Here is a 17,749-nt window from a genome sequence, read left to right as displayed (position 1 = left end):
ACAGAGCAAAACCCTGTGTCAAAAAACCAAAGCAGGCCAGGCACGGTGGCTCACGCCTATAATCCCAGCACCTTGGGAGGCTGAGGCTGGCGGATCACCTGAGGTCTGGAGTTCGAGACAAGCCTCTAACCAACATGGAGAAACCCTGTCTCTACTAAAAATACAATTTTTTTTTTTTTTTTTTTTGAGACAGAATCTTGCTCTATAGCCCAGGCTGGAGTGCAGTGGTGCAATCTCACTCACTGCTACCTCCGCCTCCCAGACCCCGGTTCAAGCAGTTCTCCTGGCTCAGCCTCCCGAGTAGTTGGGATTGCAGGCACACGACACCATGCCCAGCTAATTTTTGTGCTTTTAGTAGAGATGGGGTTTTACCATGTTGGTTAGGCTGGTCTTGAACTCCTGACCTCGTGACCCACCCGCCTTGGCCTCCCAAAGTGCTGGGATTACAGGCATGAAGGAAAACCACGACGCCCGGCCAAAAATACAAAATTAGTGGGACGTTGGTGGCGCATACCTGTAATCCCAGTTACTCAGGAGGCTGAGGCAGGTGGAGCCAAGATTGTGCCATTGCACTCCAGCCTGGGCGACAAGAGCAAACCTCCATCTCAGAAAAAAAAAAAAACCAGTTGCAAGTAAGAACAGCTTTCCCATTCTGCAAAAATCTTTATAGCCTGCAGTTGGCCATACCCAACAACAAAGTGAGTATAGTCCATGTTTATCTCATTCTGCTATGCAAGAACTCCTGCTGTCCATGCTGTGCTAGAGAATTAGAAAATCATGTTCTTCCTCAAAGCTTTCTATGTGGTTAAACACACTTAAAACTAATTACGAATATTTACCAATGTAAAAATAACCACATCAACCAAAGAGGGGCAGAGGAGAGGGAAGAAGGAAGAACTGCTACAGATGAAAATACATTTAAGATACTTATCAGTTAACCTGTTCTGGATCCTGATTTGGACACACTTGTAAAAAAAATAATAATTGAAAATATTTGGGCCAGGCACCGTGGGTCACGCCTGTAATCCGAGCACTTTGGGAGGCCAAGGCAGGCGGATCACGAGGTCAGGAGATCGAGACCATCCTGGCTAACGGTGAAACCCCATCTCTACTAAAAATACAAAAAAATTAGCCGGGCGTGGTGGCGGGCGCCTGTAGTCCCAGCTACTTGGGAGGCTGAGGCGGGAGAATGGCGTGAACCCTGGAGGCGGAGCTTGCAGTGAGCTGAGATTGCACCACTGCACTCCAGCCTGGGTGACAGAGCGAGACTCTTATCTCAAGAAAAAAAAAAAATTGAAAACTAACAGAGTATTACATGATAGTAAAGCTTTTCAATTAATTTCTTGGTGGTGTGATAATGGTATTAAGTCCTTATATTTTAAAGAAACATGCTGAAATATTTACAAATGAAATGATGGGGTATCTGGGATTTTGCTTGAAAATATCAGCAAAGAGGCCTAGAGTTAAAACAGACTTGGCCATAGATTGATAAAGTTATGAGAAGGTGGCTGTTACATGATTCTCTACTTCTTTGTGTGTTGGAAAGTTTTCATAACCAGTTAAAAATACAGCAGCTGCACACTGCTCTTGTACATGCAGAGTCTTAAGTGCTGAGTGGCTCTAAAGTTGATCGAAGCCATAACCACTGTCAGGTTCAGTTAACTTGAGTGATTCTCAGAAAAATAAATCTGATTGCCCTAAGAAAATAACTAAAAGGCTTCTTCTACAGACCAGGGAAATATTATATTGACATAGAGTTCTGAACACTTGTCTCTTGTTACAATTTTACCCATTTTATGGCTAGGATCTTGTCCTGCCTGATGGAACATTTATACACAGAGAAGATGGTGGAAGATTGTGAACACCGTCTCTTAGAGCTGCAGTATTTCATCTCCCGGGATTGGAAGTGAGTATTTTGAAGCCAAAGTAAATGTATTGCCTCAGCCTGTTCTCCTCTGTAGTCATAATTACCTGTATTTATTAAAATAATCAATAGGAAACTCTTTTTTGTTCAGTTCTGGTACAGCTAACACACTCCAATCCCCTGAAAAACTATACTTTATCACTTTCAGAACATTGTCTAAAAGCAGAGTCGGCCCGCTACCAGCCTGTGCCACACATCCTTGTTCACCACTACTTTGGAAGTCAGGGTCAAAATGTTTCTGATACTACAAAGATGTGTCTAGTAAGAACTATGGTACCTGTGGGGGTGGCAAAAGTGCCTTCAGATATGTCTCTAAGAAGATAATAGTGCAGTTGTATTTTTATTGATTTGCAGTGAATATGGGAATTTGCTTTTCTTTATTTATTCAGAGTTATTGAATTAAGTCTGTCTTAAGAGGTTTTTGTCAGTAAGTGACAACTTGATTCTCTAATTTCCCTCTCATTCTGTTAAAAAAAAGCGGCAGGGGTGGGAGGATGAACTGGGAGAAGGATCTGTATTACAGCCAGAATCACTGAGTTCATTGGCTGCCATTCCCCTCCTCTTTCTGTATCTTGCTTTCTCTCCCCACCTCCAAAGCAGCCAGTACTGGATCCGACTGCTTCTCTAGCCTTTCAAGTTCAGTGGCTTCTCCATTCGGTTGTTAAGCCACCATGGTGTGGTAGTTAACTATTTTTGGTGATTAATATATACTTTGGCCAAGCACGGTGGCTCACACCTATAATCCCAGCAGTTTGGGAGGCCTACGCAGGAGGATTGCTCGAGGCCAGGAGTTTAAGGCCAGTCTGGTCAACATAACAAGACCTGGTCTCTACAAAAACTAAAAAAAATTAGCCAGGTATGGCAGTGTGCACCTGTAGTCCTGGCTACTCGGGAGGCTGAAGCAGGAGATTTACTTGAGCCCAGGAGCTGTAGGTTACAGTGAGCTGTGATCATGCCACTGCATGCTAACAGTGAGACCCTATCTCAAAAAATGTGTGTGTGGTTTGCCCACATACTTTACTAGAAAGAGATTCCTTGAAGATTCAATGTATTCTTACTTCTGTTCCTTCAAATTAGCTCTGGAAAGGACTACAGAAAGCTTGGCTGTAATTTCCGTTTGCTTACTCAGGCCATCTAAACCTAAATAGTCTGCTGAGTGTATTGCCTTAATCAAAATCACATTTTCTCCTCTTTAATTCCTTCCCCCATAATAAAAAAAAAGTGCTGCATAGTTACTCATTAAATATTAGGTTTTTTGTTTGTTTGTTTTGTTTTGTTTTGTTTTGTTTTGAGATGGAGTCTCACTCTGTCACCAGACTGGAGTGCAGTGGGGATCTTGACTCACTGCAACCTCCCACTCCCTGGTTCAAGCAATTCTGCTGCCTCAGCCTCCTGATTAGCTGGGATTACAGGTGTGTGCCACCATGCCCAGCTAATTTTTGTATTTTTAGTAGAGATAGGGTTTTACCTTGTTGGCCAGGATGGTCTTGATCTCCTGACCTCGTGATCCGCCTGTCTTGGCCTCCCAAAGTGCTGGGATTACAGGCATGAGCCACCGTGCCCAGCCCTAAATATTAGTTCTTAATAGTCGCTCATTAAATATTAGCTTTTTTCTCCCATTAACTAGTCCTCTACCAAAGTTGACAATATAATATGGACAGAAGTAAGCATGCCCTGGTCTGATTTGGGGAAGCAGGCTGATTGTCTAATCTACTGTCTCCAGATTTAGAGTTAAATGTCAAGGCTCATAAATTGATAAGCACACTCAAGTAACCAAAAAGATTACTTCCTGTGCAAGGGGGCACCTTGCACAGGAAGAAGAGAGAAAACTGAATAGGAGACTATCTATCTTGCCATTTCCTGATCTTACTGAATCTAATATATTACATAGGATTGAACTTCATTCCTACTTAGAAAAAGGTGTTTAGTAAAAAGTATTAAGTAAAAAGTTGTGAATTGCCTGGTATTGGCTACAACTCTAGTTTTCTGTTTTCAACCAGGGCATGTGAGTGCTAAGTCTGTTGTTAAAACTGTTAGGTATCTAACAAAGCCAAGATATATTTGAGGGATAATCTAAATGTTCTGTAGAAGGTTAACAAACTTGTATAGAAGGTTATCCTCCTGCCTAAGCCTCCTACGGTGCTGACTACTGTGTGTTCATTAAGAACAGAATTCATGGCCGGGTGCAGTGGCTTATGCCTGTAATCCCAGCACTTAGAGAGGCCAAGGCAGGCTGATTGCTTGAACTCAAGAGTTGGAGACCTGCCAGGGCAACATGGCAAGACTGTCTCTACCAAAAATGTCAAAAAAGAGCCTGGTGTGTGCCTGTTGCCCCAGCTCTTGGGAGGCTGAGGTGGGAGGATTGCTTTCAAGCCCCGGGGGCAGAGGTTCCAGTGAGCCAAGATAGCGCCACTGCACTCCAGCCTGAGTAACAGATTGAGAGATCCTGTGTCCAAAAAAAAAAAAAAAATTCAGGAATATACTTTTACATATCTTCTGTCTCCACGCCCCTGGAAGTGATTATCAATGAGTATACAAGCAAGCACCTCGTAAAAACCCAGTATACAAGCAAGCACCTCGTAAAAACCCTTAGCCTGCGTTAGAAGGAAATGTCTATTAATTAGTGGTTGTCTTTTAACCTTATAGGCTGGACCCTGTCCTATACCGCAAGTGCCAGGGAGATGCTTCTCGTCTTTGCCACACCCACGGTTGGAATGAGACCAGTGAATTTATGCCTCAGGGAGCTGTGTTCTCTTGTTTATACAGACACGCCTACCGCACTGAGGAACAGGGAAGGAGGGTATGCAGTGAATATCGACTTCATTTCTTCTTATTGTCATTTGGTTTTTAAATTGTTTGCTATATATTCTTCAGATTTTAGTCATCTTAGGAAAACGTGTGAGGAGAGGATTGCTGCATTTCTAGAAACTTCTTCATTCCATGAGTACACTTAGAGTTGCCCTACCATTTTCTATCACCTGATTTTATATTTTAAACCAAGTGGGTGGGGGAAGATTTCCAGATTTTTTTTTTAATTCCCAAAATCTGAATCACAAATGGACAATTACTGCTGTCCTAACTTTATTTAGGTTTAAGGATCCATTAGAAGCTTTTAGCCAGGCTACAAATGGCTTTTAGGCTTCTCCTCTTGGCAGCTGAACACATTAGCATTGTCTGCCCATGGACTGGTTGGAGCAGAAACCTCCATACCTCAGTCTCTTGGTATTTGTCTGCCCCAACTGCTGCCTTTTGTTGGGATGTTTGTGTGTGCTTGGCTCTCGGCAGCATCGGCTGCTTCCCGGGGTGCACTGACATGCACTTGTTCTCGACGATGGCTTTCTCTACCTTCTGAGATGCTCCATAATTAGTCCTGCCTTTGTTCCAGAGAGTTGAGATGGTATCACTTCTCATCCATCCTTAGAAATACCCTTCTGAGCTTAATGCAAAAGCCTGGCATCCAGAATGAGGGGACTCAGAAGGAAATGGCATAGTTGCTGTACTCTAACCCAGTGTTTATACTGCTGTGTAAGAAAACGTGGGAATTTGTTGTTATTTTTTTTTCCATATAATGAGCCTCTCATTAATCATGGGGGCTCCCAAATCCTGGCATCTTTCTAGTCACTATAGTGACTAGGGGGTAGGAGGTTTCTTCTCTTTTAAATAAGAAAGAGTTAGAGTCTGGGGTGCTAGTTTTCTTTTCTTTTTTCTTTTTAATTGAAGTGAAATTCACATAACATAAAATTAATCTTTTTTTTTTTTTCTTTTTTTTTTGAGACAAAGTCTCACTCTGTCAGCCGGGCTGGAGTGCAATGGCGCGATCTTGGCTCACTGTAACCTCTACCTCCCGGGTTTGAGCAAGTCTCCTGCCTCAGCCTCCCGAGTAGCTGGGATTACAGGTGCCTGCCATCACGTCTGGCTAATTATTTTTTTTGTTTTGTTTTGTTTTGTATTTTTAATAGAGATGGGGTTTCACCTTGTTGGCCAGGTTGGTCTTGAACTCCTGACCTCAGGTGATCCACCCACCTGGGCCTCCCAAAGGGCTTGGATTACAGGCGTGAGCCACCGCGCTCGGCCAAATTAACCTTCTTTTTTTCTTTTTTTTTTTTTTTTTGAAATGGAGTTTTGCTCTTGTTGGACCAGGCTGGAGTGCAGTGGCGCGATCTTGGCTCACCACAATCTCCACCTCCCGGGTTCAATATTTATGGTGTTTTGTGGTCATCATGTCTATCTAGTTTCAAAACACTCCCTGACTCCAAAAGGAAACCCTGTGTTCATTAAACAGTTACTTTCCATCCCTCCTGCCCCAGGTATGCTGACTTTTTATTCTTTTTTGCAAGAGGGACTAACCGTACCTGTCACTAACAGCTTGGTCATGGCCCTTGGAAAAATATTAGTTTTCACCTGCTTTACCCTCTGCTAATTCTGCATAGCTCATCTGGAAGAGTCTAGTCCTGTCTCATCATAACTGTTATATCTACATTTTCCTGCTTTTTCTGATTTAGGTCATTTTGAACTCATTTCTCCTGAATCAGGTATATATGCTGTCTTGAATTGGATCTGACCTTCTACTTGGTGTTCATAGACTGACAAATTAGTTTTGCTAAACAAAACCGCAAACACAAAACTTTCCAACTAACCTAGTCTGAATGAAGCCAGTTCACTTGTATCAGGATACTCTCATACAGGAATGTTGTTTTATATATTATATTAGAAACTGCTGAATATGTGTAATTGCATTCCTAAAGATAGGGGCTTTTTGAAGCCTCCTGCACATTTTATTTATTTTTTTAATTTATTTTTTTGAGACAGAGTTTCACTCTTGTTGCCCAGGCTGGAGTGCAATGGTACAGTCTCGGCTCACCACAACCTCCACCTCCTGGGTTCAAGCGATTCTTCTGCCTCAACCTCCTGAGTAGCTGGGATTACAGGCGTGTGCCACTATGCCTGGCTGATTTCATATTTTTAGTAGAGACGGAGTTTCTCCATGTTAGTCAGGCTGGTCTCAAACTCCCGACCTCAGGTGATCCACCCGCCTCAGCCTCCCAAAGTGCTGGGATTACAGGTGTGAGCCACCGCACCTGGCCACAACATTTAATTTTTATTCTGGAAGATATTTGAGGTATAAAATTTGGAAGATAAAATTCAGGGTTATTTGTTAGTTTTCTCATAACTGGTTTATCTCATATCTTTGTGTTTTTGTTTTGTTACCTTTCAAGTATTTAGCTCATTTTTTCTCTTGCAGCTCTCACGGGAGTGCCGAGCTGAAGTTCAAAGGATCCTACACCAGCGTGCCATGGACGTCAAGCTGGATCCTGCCCTCCAGGATAAGTGCCTGATTGATCTGGGAAAATGGTGCAGTGAGAAAACAGAGACTGGACAGGTAGGTGACATCGCTTTCTGTTTATCTTACAATAATGATGATGTTAATGTTTAACGTTTTATGCAGAGTACAAACACCATAAAATCCATCTCTCTTACAGACATAATTTGTTGTATTATTCAATATTTTCTCTGGAAGACATTCTCAGGAAAATTTTCTCTCTGGTCTTTGTATCAGGAATAGTTGGCAGCGAGTTTGTCTTTGCATTATGGTTATTGTATTTTGTAATTGATTATTTTTCCTCTTCCTATTGCTTCTTAAAACTTCTAGAGCCAAAGGTATGGCCTGCCTCTTCCAGGTACTTAAGATTTCATGGTAGGCATTTTTGTAGTAAGCTTACTGTTGGCTCCATTTCACATCCTCTTAACGTATTTTTTTGTTGTTGTTTCTCATCTTTATTCATTTTACTCACTTTTAATTCATTTTCTCCATTAAGTCCTTTTGAGATAAGCAGGGTGTAAATCTGTGCATATGTGAGTACTGGTCTGCATGAATAGTGGGCATGCCCTAGAACAGTCCCACAAAACATTTAGAAATGGAATTTTTTCTCACCTGGTTGACAAATTGAAGCTCAGAGAAGTTAAGTGTATATATTTCCTTACCTAAAATTCAGTTCATTATATAGCCTCTCCATCTAGGAAGCAGAGGGAAGGAGCAGCTCCCAAGAATTCCCTGCATGCTGTGACTGGCTTCTTAGGACTGTGTCTCAGTTTAAGGGAAAGAAGGAAAGATGCTTGACTGCAGGTTATATGGGAAGCTAGCTGTCTTCCATCTGAATGCAGGATACTCAGCAGTACGAATAGCTGCGTGTTTAAAGCCATGTAAATACTCAAGGAGTGAACTCAGGTTTCCGGGTTCCATTTGTACTGCTACAAAACCCCCTCTGGAAGTACAGTATGAAAAAGTCACACATGCAGGAATTGGACATTTTAAAGGAGAAACGTGGTTGCATACTCAGGTCTGTTGAGCATAGGACTATCATGTTCGGCAGTCTGTTTCCTGAGCCTGCTACAATTCTGTTGGGTATATTGTTAGAAAATGCTTATAGTTGTCCAATGAACCAAGGGATATGGTGATTTGGAATCCCAGCGAATAGTTTCCATTAGAACCCCCAGTAAAGTAAACTTTAGAAAGCTGCACTACATTGCAGCCCATCATGGAGAAGCTAAACTTAAGAATTCTTTTTTTTGGCCAGACGCGGTGGCTCAAGCCTGTAATCCCAGCACTTTGGGAGGCCGAGACAGGCGGATCACAAGGTCAGGAGATTGAGACCATCCTGGCTAGCACGGTGAAACCCCGTCTCTACTAAAAAACACACACAAAAAAAAACTAGCCGGGCGAGGTGGCGGCGCCTGTAGTCCCAGCTACTCGGGAGGCTGAGGCAGGAGAATGGCGTGAACCCGGGAGGCGGAGCTTGCAGTGAGCTGAGATCCGGCCACTGCACTCCAGCCTGGGCGACAGAGCGAGACTCCGTCTCAAAAAAAAAAAAAAAAAGAATTCCTTTTTTTTTTTGAGACAGAGTTCTCGGCTCACTGCAACCTCTGCCTCCCAGGTTCAAGCAATTCTCGGGCCCCAGACTCCTGAGTAGCAGGGATTACAGGCACCTGCCACCACACCCACCTGATTTTTTGTATTTTAGTAGAGAGAGGGTTTCACCATGTTGCCCAGGCTGGTCTCGAACTCCTGAGCTCAGGCAATCCACCCGTCTCGGCCTCCCAAAGTGCTAGGATTACAGGTGTGAGCCACTGCGACCAGCTACAATTCTATTAATAGGATCTTTCTTTTAGCCATTTATTTTACTCCCAAAAGTTTGGTGTATTTTCCTTTAGCTTTTCTTTTTCTTCTTCTTCCATTCTGGCTGTTGTGTAATTCCTTCAACTCTTCTTTTCCCCTTACATTCTAATTCTGAAACAGAGAGATTCTTGCATAACAGTAAGTTAAACTTGATCCTTTAAACAGCGCACTTTTCTGAGAAATAGCTGTTGATACGCTTTGTGAAAGTGAACTGATATTATACTTGAAACGTCTAAACCTGTAAACCTCTAGAAGGCATAGTAATAGACTAATGCTACGGACAGCTCCAGTTTGGTTTCCAAAGCCCAGACAAGATAGCTTTTAGCTACCCAAACCCTAGTGTGTTCACTTGTTTTTCTTCAGAGGACCCTTTTGACGTATACTGGAGTTAGAATCCCAGATCTGACTTGCAGCAGCTATCAGTTCTATCCCGTGTTCCAGACCCCTGGTCCCCAATTACTTTGCCAATAAAGAGTCTTAAAATAATCTGTGCTCTTCACTGTGAATTTGTCTGATGATCATTATTAAAGTGCATATTTAAAATGCGAGGTGACAAATTATCAAAGCACAGATTAAAAATGGAATCAAGGCCTGATAAGGTTTTTAGACTTTGGGGACAATTGAAGATTGATTCTCCTTGCACTTGTAGATTTGGCCTTCTGAGGGATTTGCATGGCCTTTTTTTTTTTTTTTTTTTTTTTTTTTTGAGACGGAGTTTCAGTCTTGCTGCCCAGGCTGGAGTGCAGTGGCACGATCTTGGCTTACTGCAGCCTCCACCTCTTGGGTTCAAGCGATTCTCCTGCCTTAGTCTCCTGAGTAGCTGGGATTACAGGCGCTTGCCACCACACCCGGCTAATTTTTATATTTTTAGTAGGGAAGGGGTTTCGCTGTGTTGGCCAGGCTTGTCTCGAACTCCTGACCCCAAGTGATCCACCCACTTCAGCCTCCCAAAGTGCTGGGATCACAGGCGTGAGCCACTGTCCCCAGCCTTTGCATGGCTCTTGTACCCAGTTGGCCCTCATAACCAACCTGCTACATCAAGTAATTACCTTTTCAACAATCTTAGTCTGGGGAATTAAGCAAAACTTTTGTGTCCTGTTCAGTGAGGTAGTTTTAAAAAGAAGAGAAAGGAGGACCACTGAAAAGGGAAGTGTCATGACACTGATATCCCCTTCCCTTGTTCGTGTATGTGACTGATAAATGCCAGTGGCTTGCCTTTATATTTGCAGGAGCTGGAGTGCCTCCAGGACCATCTGGATGACTTGGTGGTGGAGTGTAGAGATATAGTTGGCAACCTCACTGAGTTAGAATCAGAGGTAAGTGGTATGCAGCTTACTCATTAGAGGACAGTGGCTGCCAGCATCCTGGCCTTTTTCGTTTGGTTCTTCTGTTTCTAGACTCCTGAGAGTGCAGATTCTCTGTCAGTCAAAAGAAACCTGATCAGATTCTCCATATTAGCTTTATAAAGAAGTATATCGGCCGGGCGCGGTGGCTTAAGCCTGTAATCCCAGCACTCTGGGAGGCCGAGGCGGGCGGATCACGAGGTCAGGAGATCGAGACCATCCTGGCTAACACGGTGAAACCCCGTCTCTACTAAAAAAAAATACAAAAAACTAGCCGGGCGAGGTGGCGGGCGCCTGTAGTCCCAGCTATTCGGGAGGCTGAGGCAGGAGAATGGCGTAAACCCGGGAGGCGGAGCTTGCAGTGAGCTGAGATCCGGCCACTGCACTCCAGCCCGGGCGACAGAGCGAGACTCCGTCTCAAAAAAAAAAAAATAAAAATAAAGAAGTATATCGTGTTGTTTTGTGAGCCCGTTCCCTCATTTCTCTAGAACAACACTCTATATAGCCCTTTGGTTTTCTTCATAAATTAGATTTATCATAGTCATTACACTTGCCTCTGTTTCCCCCTTAAGATAGCAGCTGTGTGGTGGTGGCTCACGCCTGTAATCCCAGCACTTTGGGAGGCCGAGACGGGCGGATCACAAGGTCAAGAGATTGAGATCATCCTGGCCAACATGGTGAAACCCCGTCTCTACTAAAAATATAAAATTTAGCTGGGCATGGTGGCACACACCTGTAGTGCCAGGTACTTGGGAGGCTGAGGCAGGAGAATCACTCGAGCCCGGGAGGGGGAGCTTGCAGTGAGCTGAGATTGTGTCATTGCACTCCTGCCTGGGCCACAGAGCCAGACTCTGTCTCTACAAAAAAAAAAAAAGGGATTAGAAACCCTCATAAAGCACTGGGATGTTATTTAGAAATACAGAGGAGGGCAGCTAAAAATGTTAAAAGTTATTTTGTGGGGCCAGAAATCAGAGAAGTGGGGAACTATCATTTTGTCTTAAACCTTTTAGTACTGTATTTGAATTGTCAAAATTGGCATTACGTAAAATTACATTTCTCAACCAGTTCTTTTTTGCTTTCTAGTTTTCAGAAGTTCATTGCCTTCTCTCATTTTGTCATCTCCTCTCACATTCTTATTGTCATCATGGACTTGTAAGAGCAGTCTGAGTGTATAGCTCTTTAAAGGAAGGTGTTTTTTCAGGAGCTAGTGTTGCACGCGTTTCTCTGTTTAAAGGCATTATTAGTATGTGTTCCCCAGAAACAGTGGTTTGGCATCTGCTTTGAGGGCAGTGCTGTGGCTTATGAGCTTATAAACTGAAGATGGATATCAGTTACCCCTGTTTTCATTTTGAACTGCTTAGCATTTTGGGAAAATCTCCAAAGGCTTTGCATACTCTAATGTTCTTGCCACATGGGTTTTTACCTTACTTTTCTTAATTCTGCCTTCTCATTTGTTCAGGCCGAAAGGGAATATGCCTCTAAAAATTTGCCTTTCAAAGTATAACAGAGGAGCAGTTCTATATTTATTCTGGGGCTATCTACTTCAAATACTAGAATCGTTTCCAAAAGTATATATTAGATTATTTGCCCATCAGATATTACTGATTCAGAAAGAGAAACTGCTCTTCCTCCACCTCAGCTGTTTCTAAAGCAGAAGCATTAATATATTTAATCTTCTACAGGATATTCAAATAGAAGCCTTGCTGATGAGAGCCTGTGAGCCCATAATTCAGAACTTTTGCCATGTAAGTGATGTCTGGAGGGGCAAGGGTTAAAAACAGAAACAAATTCACAGGGACTCTGCCCTGAGTATCTCGGACTCATCTCTGTCTTCAGCATGTATTACTCTTGAGTGTTAGCCAGCTTTGACAAGTTAAAATTAAAAATGTAAACAGGCTGGGTATGGTGGCTAATACCTGTAATTCCAGCACTTTGAAGCCAAGGAGGGCGGATCACTTGAGCCCAGGATTTCAAGACCGGCCTGGGCAACTTGGCAAAACTCTGTCTCTACAAAAAATAGAAAAAATTAGCTGGGCGTGGTGGTACACACCTGTACTTCCAGTTACCCAGGGAGCAGAGGTGGGAGGATCACTTGAGCTCAGGAGGTCGAGGCTACAGTGAGCCGTGATTGTGCCCCAGTCTGGGCAACAGAGTGAGACCCTGTCTGAAAGAAAAAAGAAAAAGTAAACAAGATCAAGAGAGAGGTGCCACCATCCTGGAACCTGTGTTTGATTAACTTTTGTGGGTAAAAGCAGGTTTGCGGCTAGCAACAGTTACTGAGTTGCCCTTTTTAAGAAGAGATGGAACAGGGAAGCCCCCATTAGTGTGGCAGGGTTGATTCCAGTACATCAGCCTAGGAATTGTTAGCATCAGCCCAGGAATTGTTAGCTGTAATAGTGGCTCCTCCTTCCAACTGTCTCCTAGTACCTCAATATTGAGTGAATTCTGATTATTTCATACTCATTTACTGAACTACTTAAATTGTGGGAGTGAAACATACCCAGGAACCTTTAGGATCTGACAGTTGGGAGGCTATGTTAGATATTATCCCAAAAGCCAGCTGCTTTTGGGAAAGTGAAAAAAAAAAAGCATATATTCTTGTCTCATTCGGAACACAGTGCTGTGTCAGTTTTATGCCACTGAATGTATACCATTGTGATTCCTCACACTTATTTTGATTACGATTTATGGTGTGTCTTTTTTTTGTGAGGGCTTCTAGAATCAACCCTGCTTGCGTTTATTTCAGACTGGGCTACAAGTTTTGTTCATTAATTGTTACCAATGAAGTATAAATGCATGCTGTCTTCCCCAGGATGTGGCAGATAACCAGATAGACTCTGGGGACCTAATGGAGTGTCTGATACAGAACAAACACCAGAAGGACATGAATGAGAAGTGTGCCATCGGAGTCACCCACTTCCAGCTGGTCAGTGACACCTGGCTGCCGATTTCCCATCATAGCTGCCTGGATGGTGACTGAATCCTTTCCTTTTTTGGAACATCAGAGCACCTCTGATGTTCTGTTAAAAATTTTTTTCCAGCCAGGCACGGTGGCTCATGCCTGTAATCCCAGCACTTTGGGAGGCTGAGGTGGGTGGATCACTTGAGGCCAGGAGTTCGAGACCAATCTGTGCAACATGGTGAAACTCCATCTCTACTGAAAATACAAAATTAGCCAGGCATGGTGGCACGCACCTGTAATCCCAGCTGTTTGAAAGGCTGAGGCTGGAGAATTGCTTGAACCTGGGAGGCGGAGGTTTTAGTGAGCTGAGATCACTGCAGTCCAACCTGGGCAACAGAGCAAGCTTCCATCTCAACAGCAACAACAAAAAAATCATTTTTTCCAGCCAGGCGTGGTTGGTTCACGCCTGTAATTTCAGCACTTTGGGAGGCTGAGGCAGGCTGATCACCTGAGGTCAGGAACTCAAGACCAGCCTGGCCAACATGGTGAAACCCCGTCTCTACAAAAAATACAAAATTAGCCAGGCATGATGGTGAGTGCCTGTAATCCCAGCTACTCAGGAGGCTGAGGCAGGAGAATCGCTTGAACCCAGGAAGCAGAGGTTGCAGTGAGCTGAGATCACATGACTGCACTCCAGCCTGGATGACAAGAGAGAGGCTCTGTTTCAAAAAAAAAAAAAAATTTTTTTTTTCTTCAAATATATGTCCTTATTTTATTTAGGATAGATGGAAGGAAGGAAGGAGGGAGGGAGGGAGAGAGGGAAGAAGGGAGGGAGGGAGGGAGGCCTGTTGTCGGGGGAGTACTGGAGAGATGAGCAGGTCGTGATGTCTCAGGTGTGGGGCAAGCCATGCAGGGTCTTGTGAGAGCTGTATGAAAAAGTGCCCCCTACCACTACTGACCACAAGTTGCCACCAAATTTCTGACTTTCTTTCTCTTCACCTTTCAGGTGCAGATGAAGGATTTTCGGTTTTCTTACAAGTTTAAAATGGCCTGCAAGGAGGACGTGTTGAAGCTTTGCCCAAACATAAAAAAGAAGTATGTAGCTTGTAGTTGTTTCATTCCACCTTCCCGAAGTCCCTCTTAGATCCAGGATGAGTATGCGAGATGTCAGGCAGCCCTGCTGCTGCCTGGTGGGGTTAGCCCTGGAGGCCTCCTGCATCTCTCCTTTGATAGCATGACAAACACTCGGACTGTCTGAGCATCTGGCGATGGTAGTTCTCACCTGGAGGTCCCATTGGCTAAAGGAGCATTTTTAATTTTTAATTTTTCCGGTTAAGCCATCTAACTGATGAAGTAGGGCTGGATTGTGTACTTAGAGAAGCAGGGTGCAGTGTAAGTGAAAGAGGTGAAGTGACTTCTTCCCTGCATCGTCCCGTTATGTCATCTTGTCTAAGATGGAGCAGTTTTTGTATTGGGTTAGATATTTTAGTGAAGAAACAGAATCTTTATTCATTTAAGAATTAAGTCTTGGGCCGGGCGCCGTGGCTCAAGCCTGTAATCCCAGCACTTTGGGAGGCCGAGACAGGCGGATCACGAGGTCAGGAGATCGAGACCATCCTGGCTAACACGGTGAAACCCCGTCTCTACTAAAAAAATACAAAAAAACTAGCCGGGCGAGGTGGCGGGCGCCTGTAGTCCCAGCTACTCAAGAGGCTGAGGCAGGAGAATGGCGTGAACCCAGGAGGTGGAGCTTGCAGTGAGCCGAGATCCCGCCACTGCACTCCAGCCTGGGCGACAGAGCAAGACTCTGTCTCAAAAAAAAAAAAAAAAAAAGAAAGAAAGAATTAAGTGTTAATGAGGAAACTGATAAGCTTTTTCAGCGTGGTTGCCCAAATTCTTCCATGTTGCTCTTTGAAAGGGACATTTCTAGAACACTTGCCCTCATATAAACCAAATTCCCAGTTTTCTTAGGTTTCTCTACCTTTCAGGAGTGAGTTTCACAGTAGATCAAAGGTACAGTCCTAGAGTTAAGGGCAGCATTCCTCTGTGGTCACATGTTTTTAACACACATGTTGAACTGTCCTTGCACACATGTGCCCTGTCTGGCTTCCCCTTCCGTCAGGAATGTAGTCAGTCTTCACGCTGCTGCCTGCCTTTCATGACACCCACAGTCAAATTGCAGCTTTTAGCACCCTCGGAAAAAAAAAAAACAGTGAGCCTTACAGGAAAGACATTCCCCAGAAGGGCATCTTGAATTTTTAATGGTATGACCACCACCCCCTGCAGCCTGGCTCTCAGGCCATCTGCCCTCGTGAGGCTCCAGCCAGCCTCAAGCTTCTCCTTTCACCTGCAGGGTGGACGTGGTGATCTGCCTGAGCACGACCGTGCGCAACGACACTCTGCAGGAAGCCAAGGAGCACAGGGTGTCCCTGAAGTGCCGCAGGCAGCTCCGCGTGGAGGAGCTGGAGATGGTAATGCCTCCCAGCCTCTGCTCCCAGAAACCACAGTGGGTCAGGGCTTGGAAAGCTGGGGAGAGGCTAGGGCAAAGGGGAGGCATTTTATCCACTACTGTGATGGTTAAGACTTGAATTCCTGTGCAAAAGTTTTACCACATGACCATTAGCTTCCTGTGCCATTCTTTTGATTTTGAATGATAAAACCTTTCTTCCCACATATAACTGGAAGTCCAGCTGTAAGACAGGCTCTAACTAAGCATGCGATCCAATAACTGGATCAGTAACATCCTCAGGGGCTGGGCGCGGTGGCTCATGCAGGTAATCCAAGCACTTTGGGAGGCCAAGGCAGGTGGATCACTTGAGGTCAGCAGTTCAGAATCAGCCTGACCAACGTGATGAAACCCTGCCTGTACTAAAAGAGACAGGTCAGCGAGGTGGCTCATTCCTGTAATCCCAGCACTTTGGGAGGCTAATGTCATCGAATCACTTGAGGTCAGAAGTTCAAGACCAGCCTGGCCAACATGGCGAAACCCCATCTCTACTAAAAATACAAAACTCAGCCAGCTATGGTGGCACATACCTGTAATCCCAACTACTTGGAAGACTGAGGCAGGAGAATCTCTTAAACCCAGGAGATGGAAGTTGCAGTGAGCCGAGATGGTGCCACTGCACTCCAGCCTGGGTGACAGAGCGAGATTCTGTCTCAGAAAAAACCAGAGAGACTTATTTCAAGCTGAAAGATTTGGTTCCCTAACTTTGAGCCTAGCTCTTTCATTAAAGTAATAATAAATGTAGAACTCTACATTTATTGATGGTTTTGACTTTCCAAAGTGATTTTCACATCTCAGCAGTCCTGTGAAGGACTAGATCAGGTGTTTCAGGGTAGACTTGGCATTCCATTTTGCAAAGAAGGTCCAAGGCCATGTAGCTAGTTGGTGACGAAATTGAAAGTAAAGCCTGATTCTCTTGCTGCAAGGCCACTTTGCTGTGTAGAAGCCAGAGTCACTAGACAAGATGCAATCAACAAATAAGTCTATAGAACATTTGACATCTCCAGCCTAAATCAGACTCACCTTTCCATGCTGGCTCCCTCATGTAGACGGAGGACATCCGCCTGGAGCCAGACCTATATGAAGCCTGCAAGAGTGACATCAAAAACTACTGTTCCACCGTGCAATATGGCAACGCTCAGGTAACTTTTTGCTTTTCTTTTTTAATTGTGAAAGTAATGTGAAGGTAACATTTAATCTTTTCTCAAAAGCTGGTGCCCATAAGAAGGTAACATTTTAGTCATTATTTTTTGCTGGTGAGACAGGACCCATCTCATCCCTTCTAACCTAATCATCCCTTCTTAAGCTACATCAGGCTGTGTTTCCCTGAGTTCTTCACCTGCACTCCTCACTAATTCATTTTCTTCCCTCTTTCAGGTTACCTCATTCTTCCCTACCTTGTCTGCCTGGTAAACTCCTAATGATCCTTCAGATGCCTCCTCCTCTATAGCATTCTCAATGCTCTGCACCTCCAAAATTAACTGTTTCTTCACTGTGTTCCCATTGCACAGAAGTTCTTAACTAGACGTCACATCAGAATCACCTAGGATACTTTTTTTTTTAAATACACAGAAACAGGACCCTATCCAGAATTGCCAGGAGTGAAGTACAAACAAGTGATTTTTAAAAAAATGTTCTCCTTATTACTCAGCTACCTCTTCTAGTTAAGGGCATTGCCATAGGGCTTCATCCTTTGAGATAATTACTTCATCGTCCTCTTGTATCATACTATTGCTGGTGCAAAGTCTGATGTCAGTCTGAGTCTCATTGCTTTGTGGTTAATCTATTTCTGATAGGTTTTAGAGTCTTCTCTTTATCTGTAATGGTCTGTAATTTCAGTGTGATGTAATTAGGTATGCTTTTTGTTTTGTGTGTGTTTCCGGTTGGCTCTTTCAGTCTC

The 17,749-nt window shown here is 43.9% G+C and overlaps 1 protein-coding gene across 2 annotated transcripts in view; it reads left to right on the top strand.

Moving 5' to 3' along the window:
• GLG1 (golgi glycoprotein 1) overlaps positions 1-17,749 on the top strand; it is a 159,485-nt gene that overhangs the window by 125,648 nt on the left and 16,088 nt on the right. For both annotated transcript variants that reach the window (XM_005592540.5, XM_065537160.2), the window contains exons 10-18: positions 1,805-1,906; positions 4,571-4,724; positions 7,167-7,304; positions 10,328-10,414; positions 12,124-12,186; positions 13,254-13,367; positions 14,350-14,438; positions 15,697-15,814; positions 16,899-16,991. In XM_005592540.5, the coding sequence (XP_005592597.3) occupies positions 1,805-1,906; positions 4,571-4,724; positions 7,167-7,304; positions 10,328-10,414; positions 12,124-12,186; positions 13,254-13,367; positions 14,350-14,438; positions 15,697-15,814; positions 16,899-16,991 (958 nt within the window). The remainder of the gene's footprint in view (positions 1-1,804; positions 1,907-4,570; positions 4,725-7,166; positions 7,305-10,327; positions 10,415-12,123; positions 12,187-13,253; positions 13,368-14,349; positions 14,439-15,696; positions 15,815-16,898; positions 16,992-17,749) is intronic.

This window comes from Macaca fascicularis, chromosome 20 (assembly GCF_037993035.2).
Source record: "Macaca fascicularis isolate 582-1 chromosome 20, T2T-MFA8v1.1".
NCBI classification, from domain to species: domain Eukaryota; kingdom Metazoa; phylum Chordata; class Mammalia; order Primates; family Cercopithecidae; genus Macaca; species Macaca fascicularis.
The sequence above is the reverse complement of the archived record's forward strand: the minus strand, read 5'-3'. Positions and strand labels throughout refer to the sequence as shown.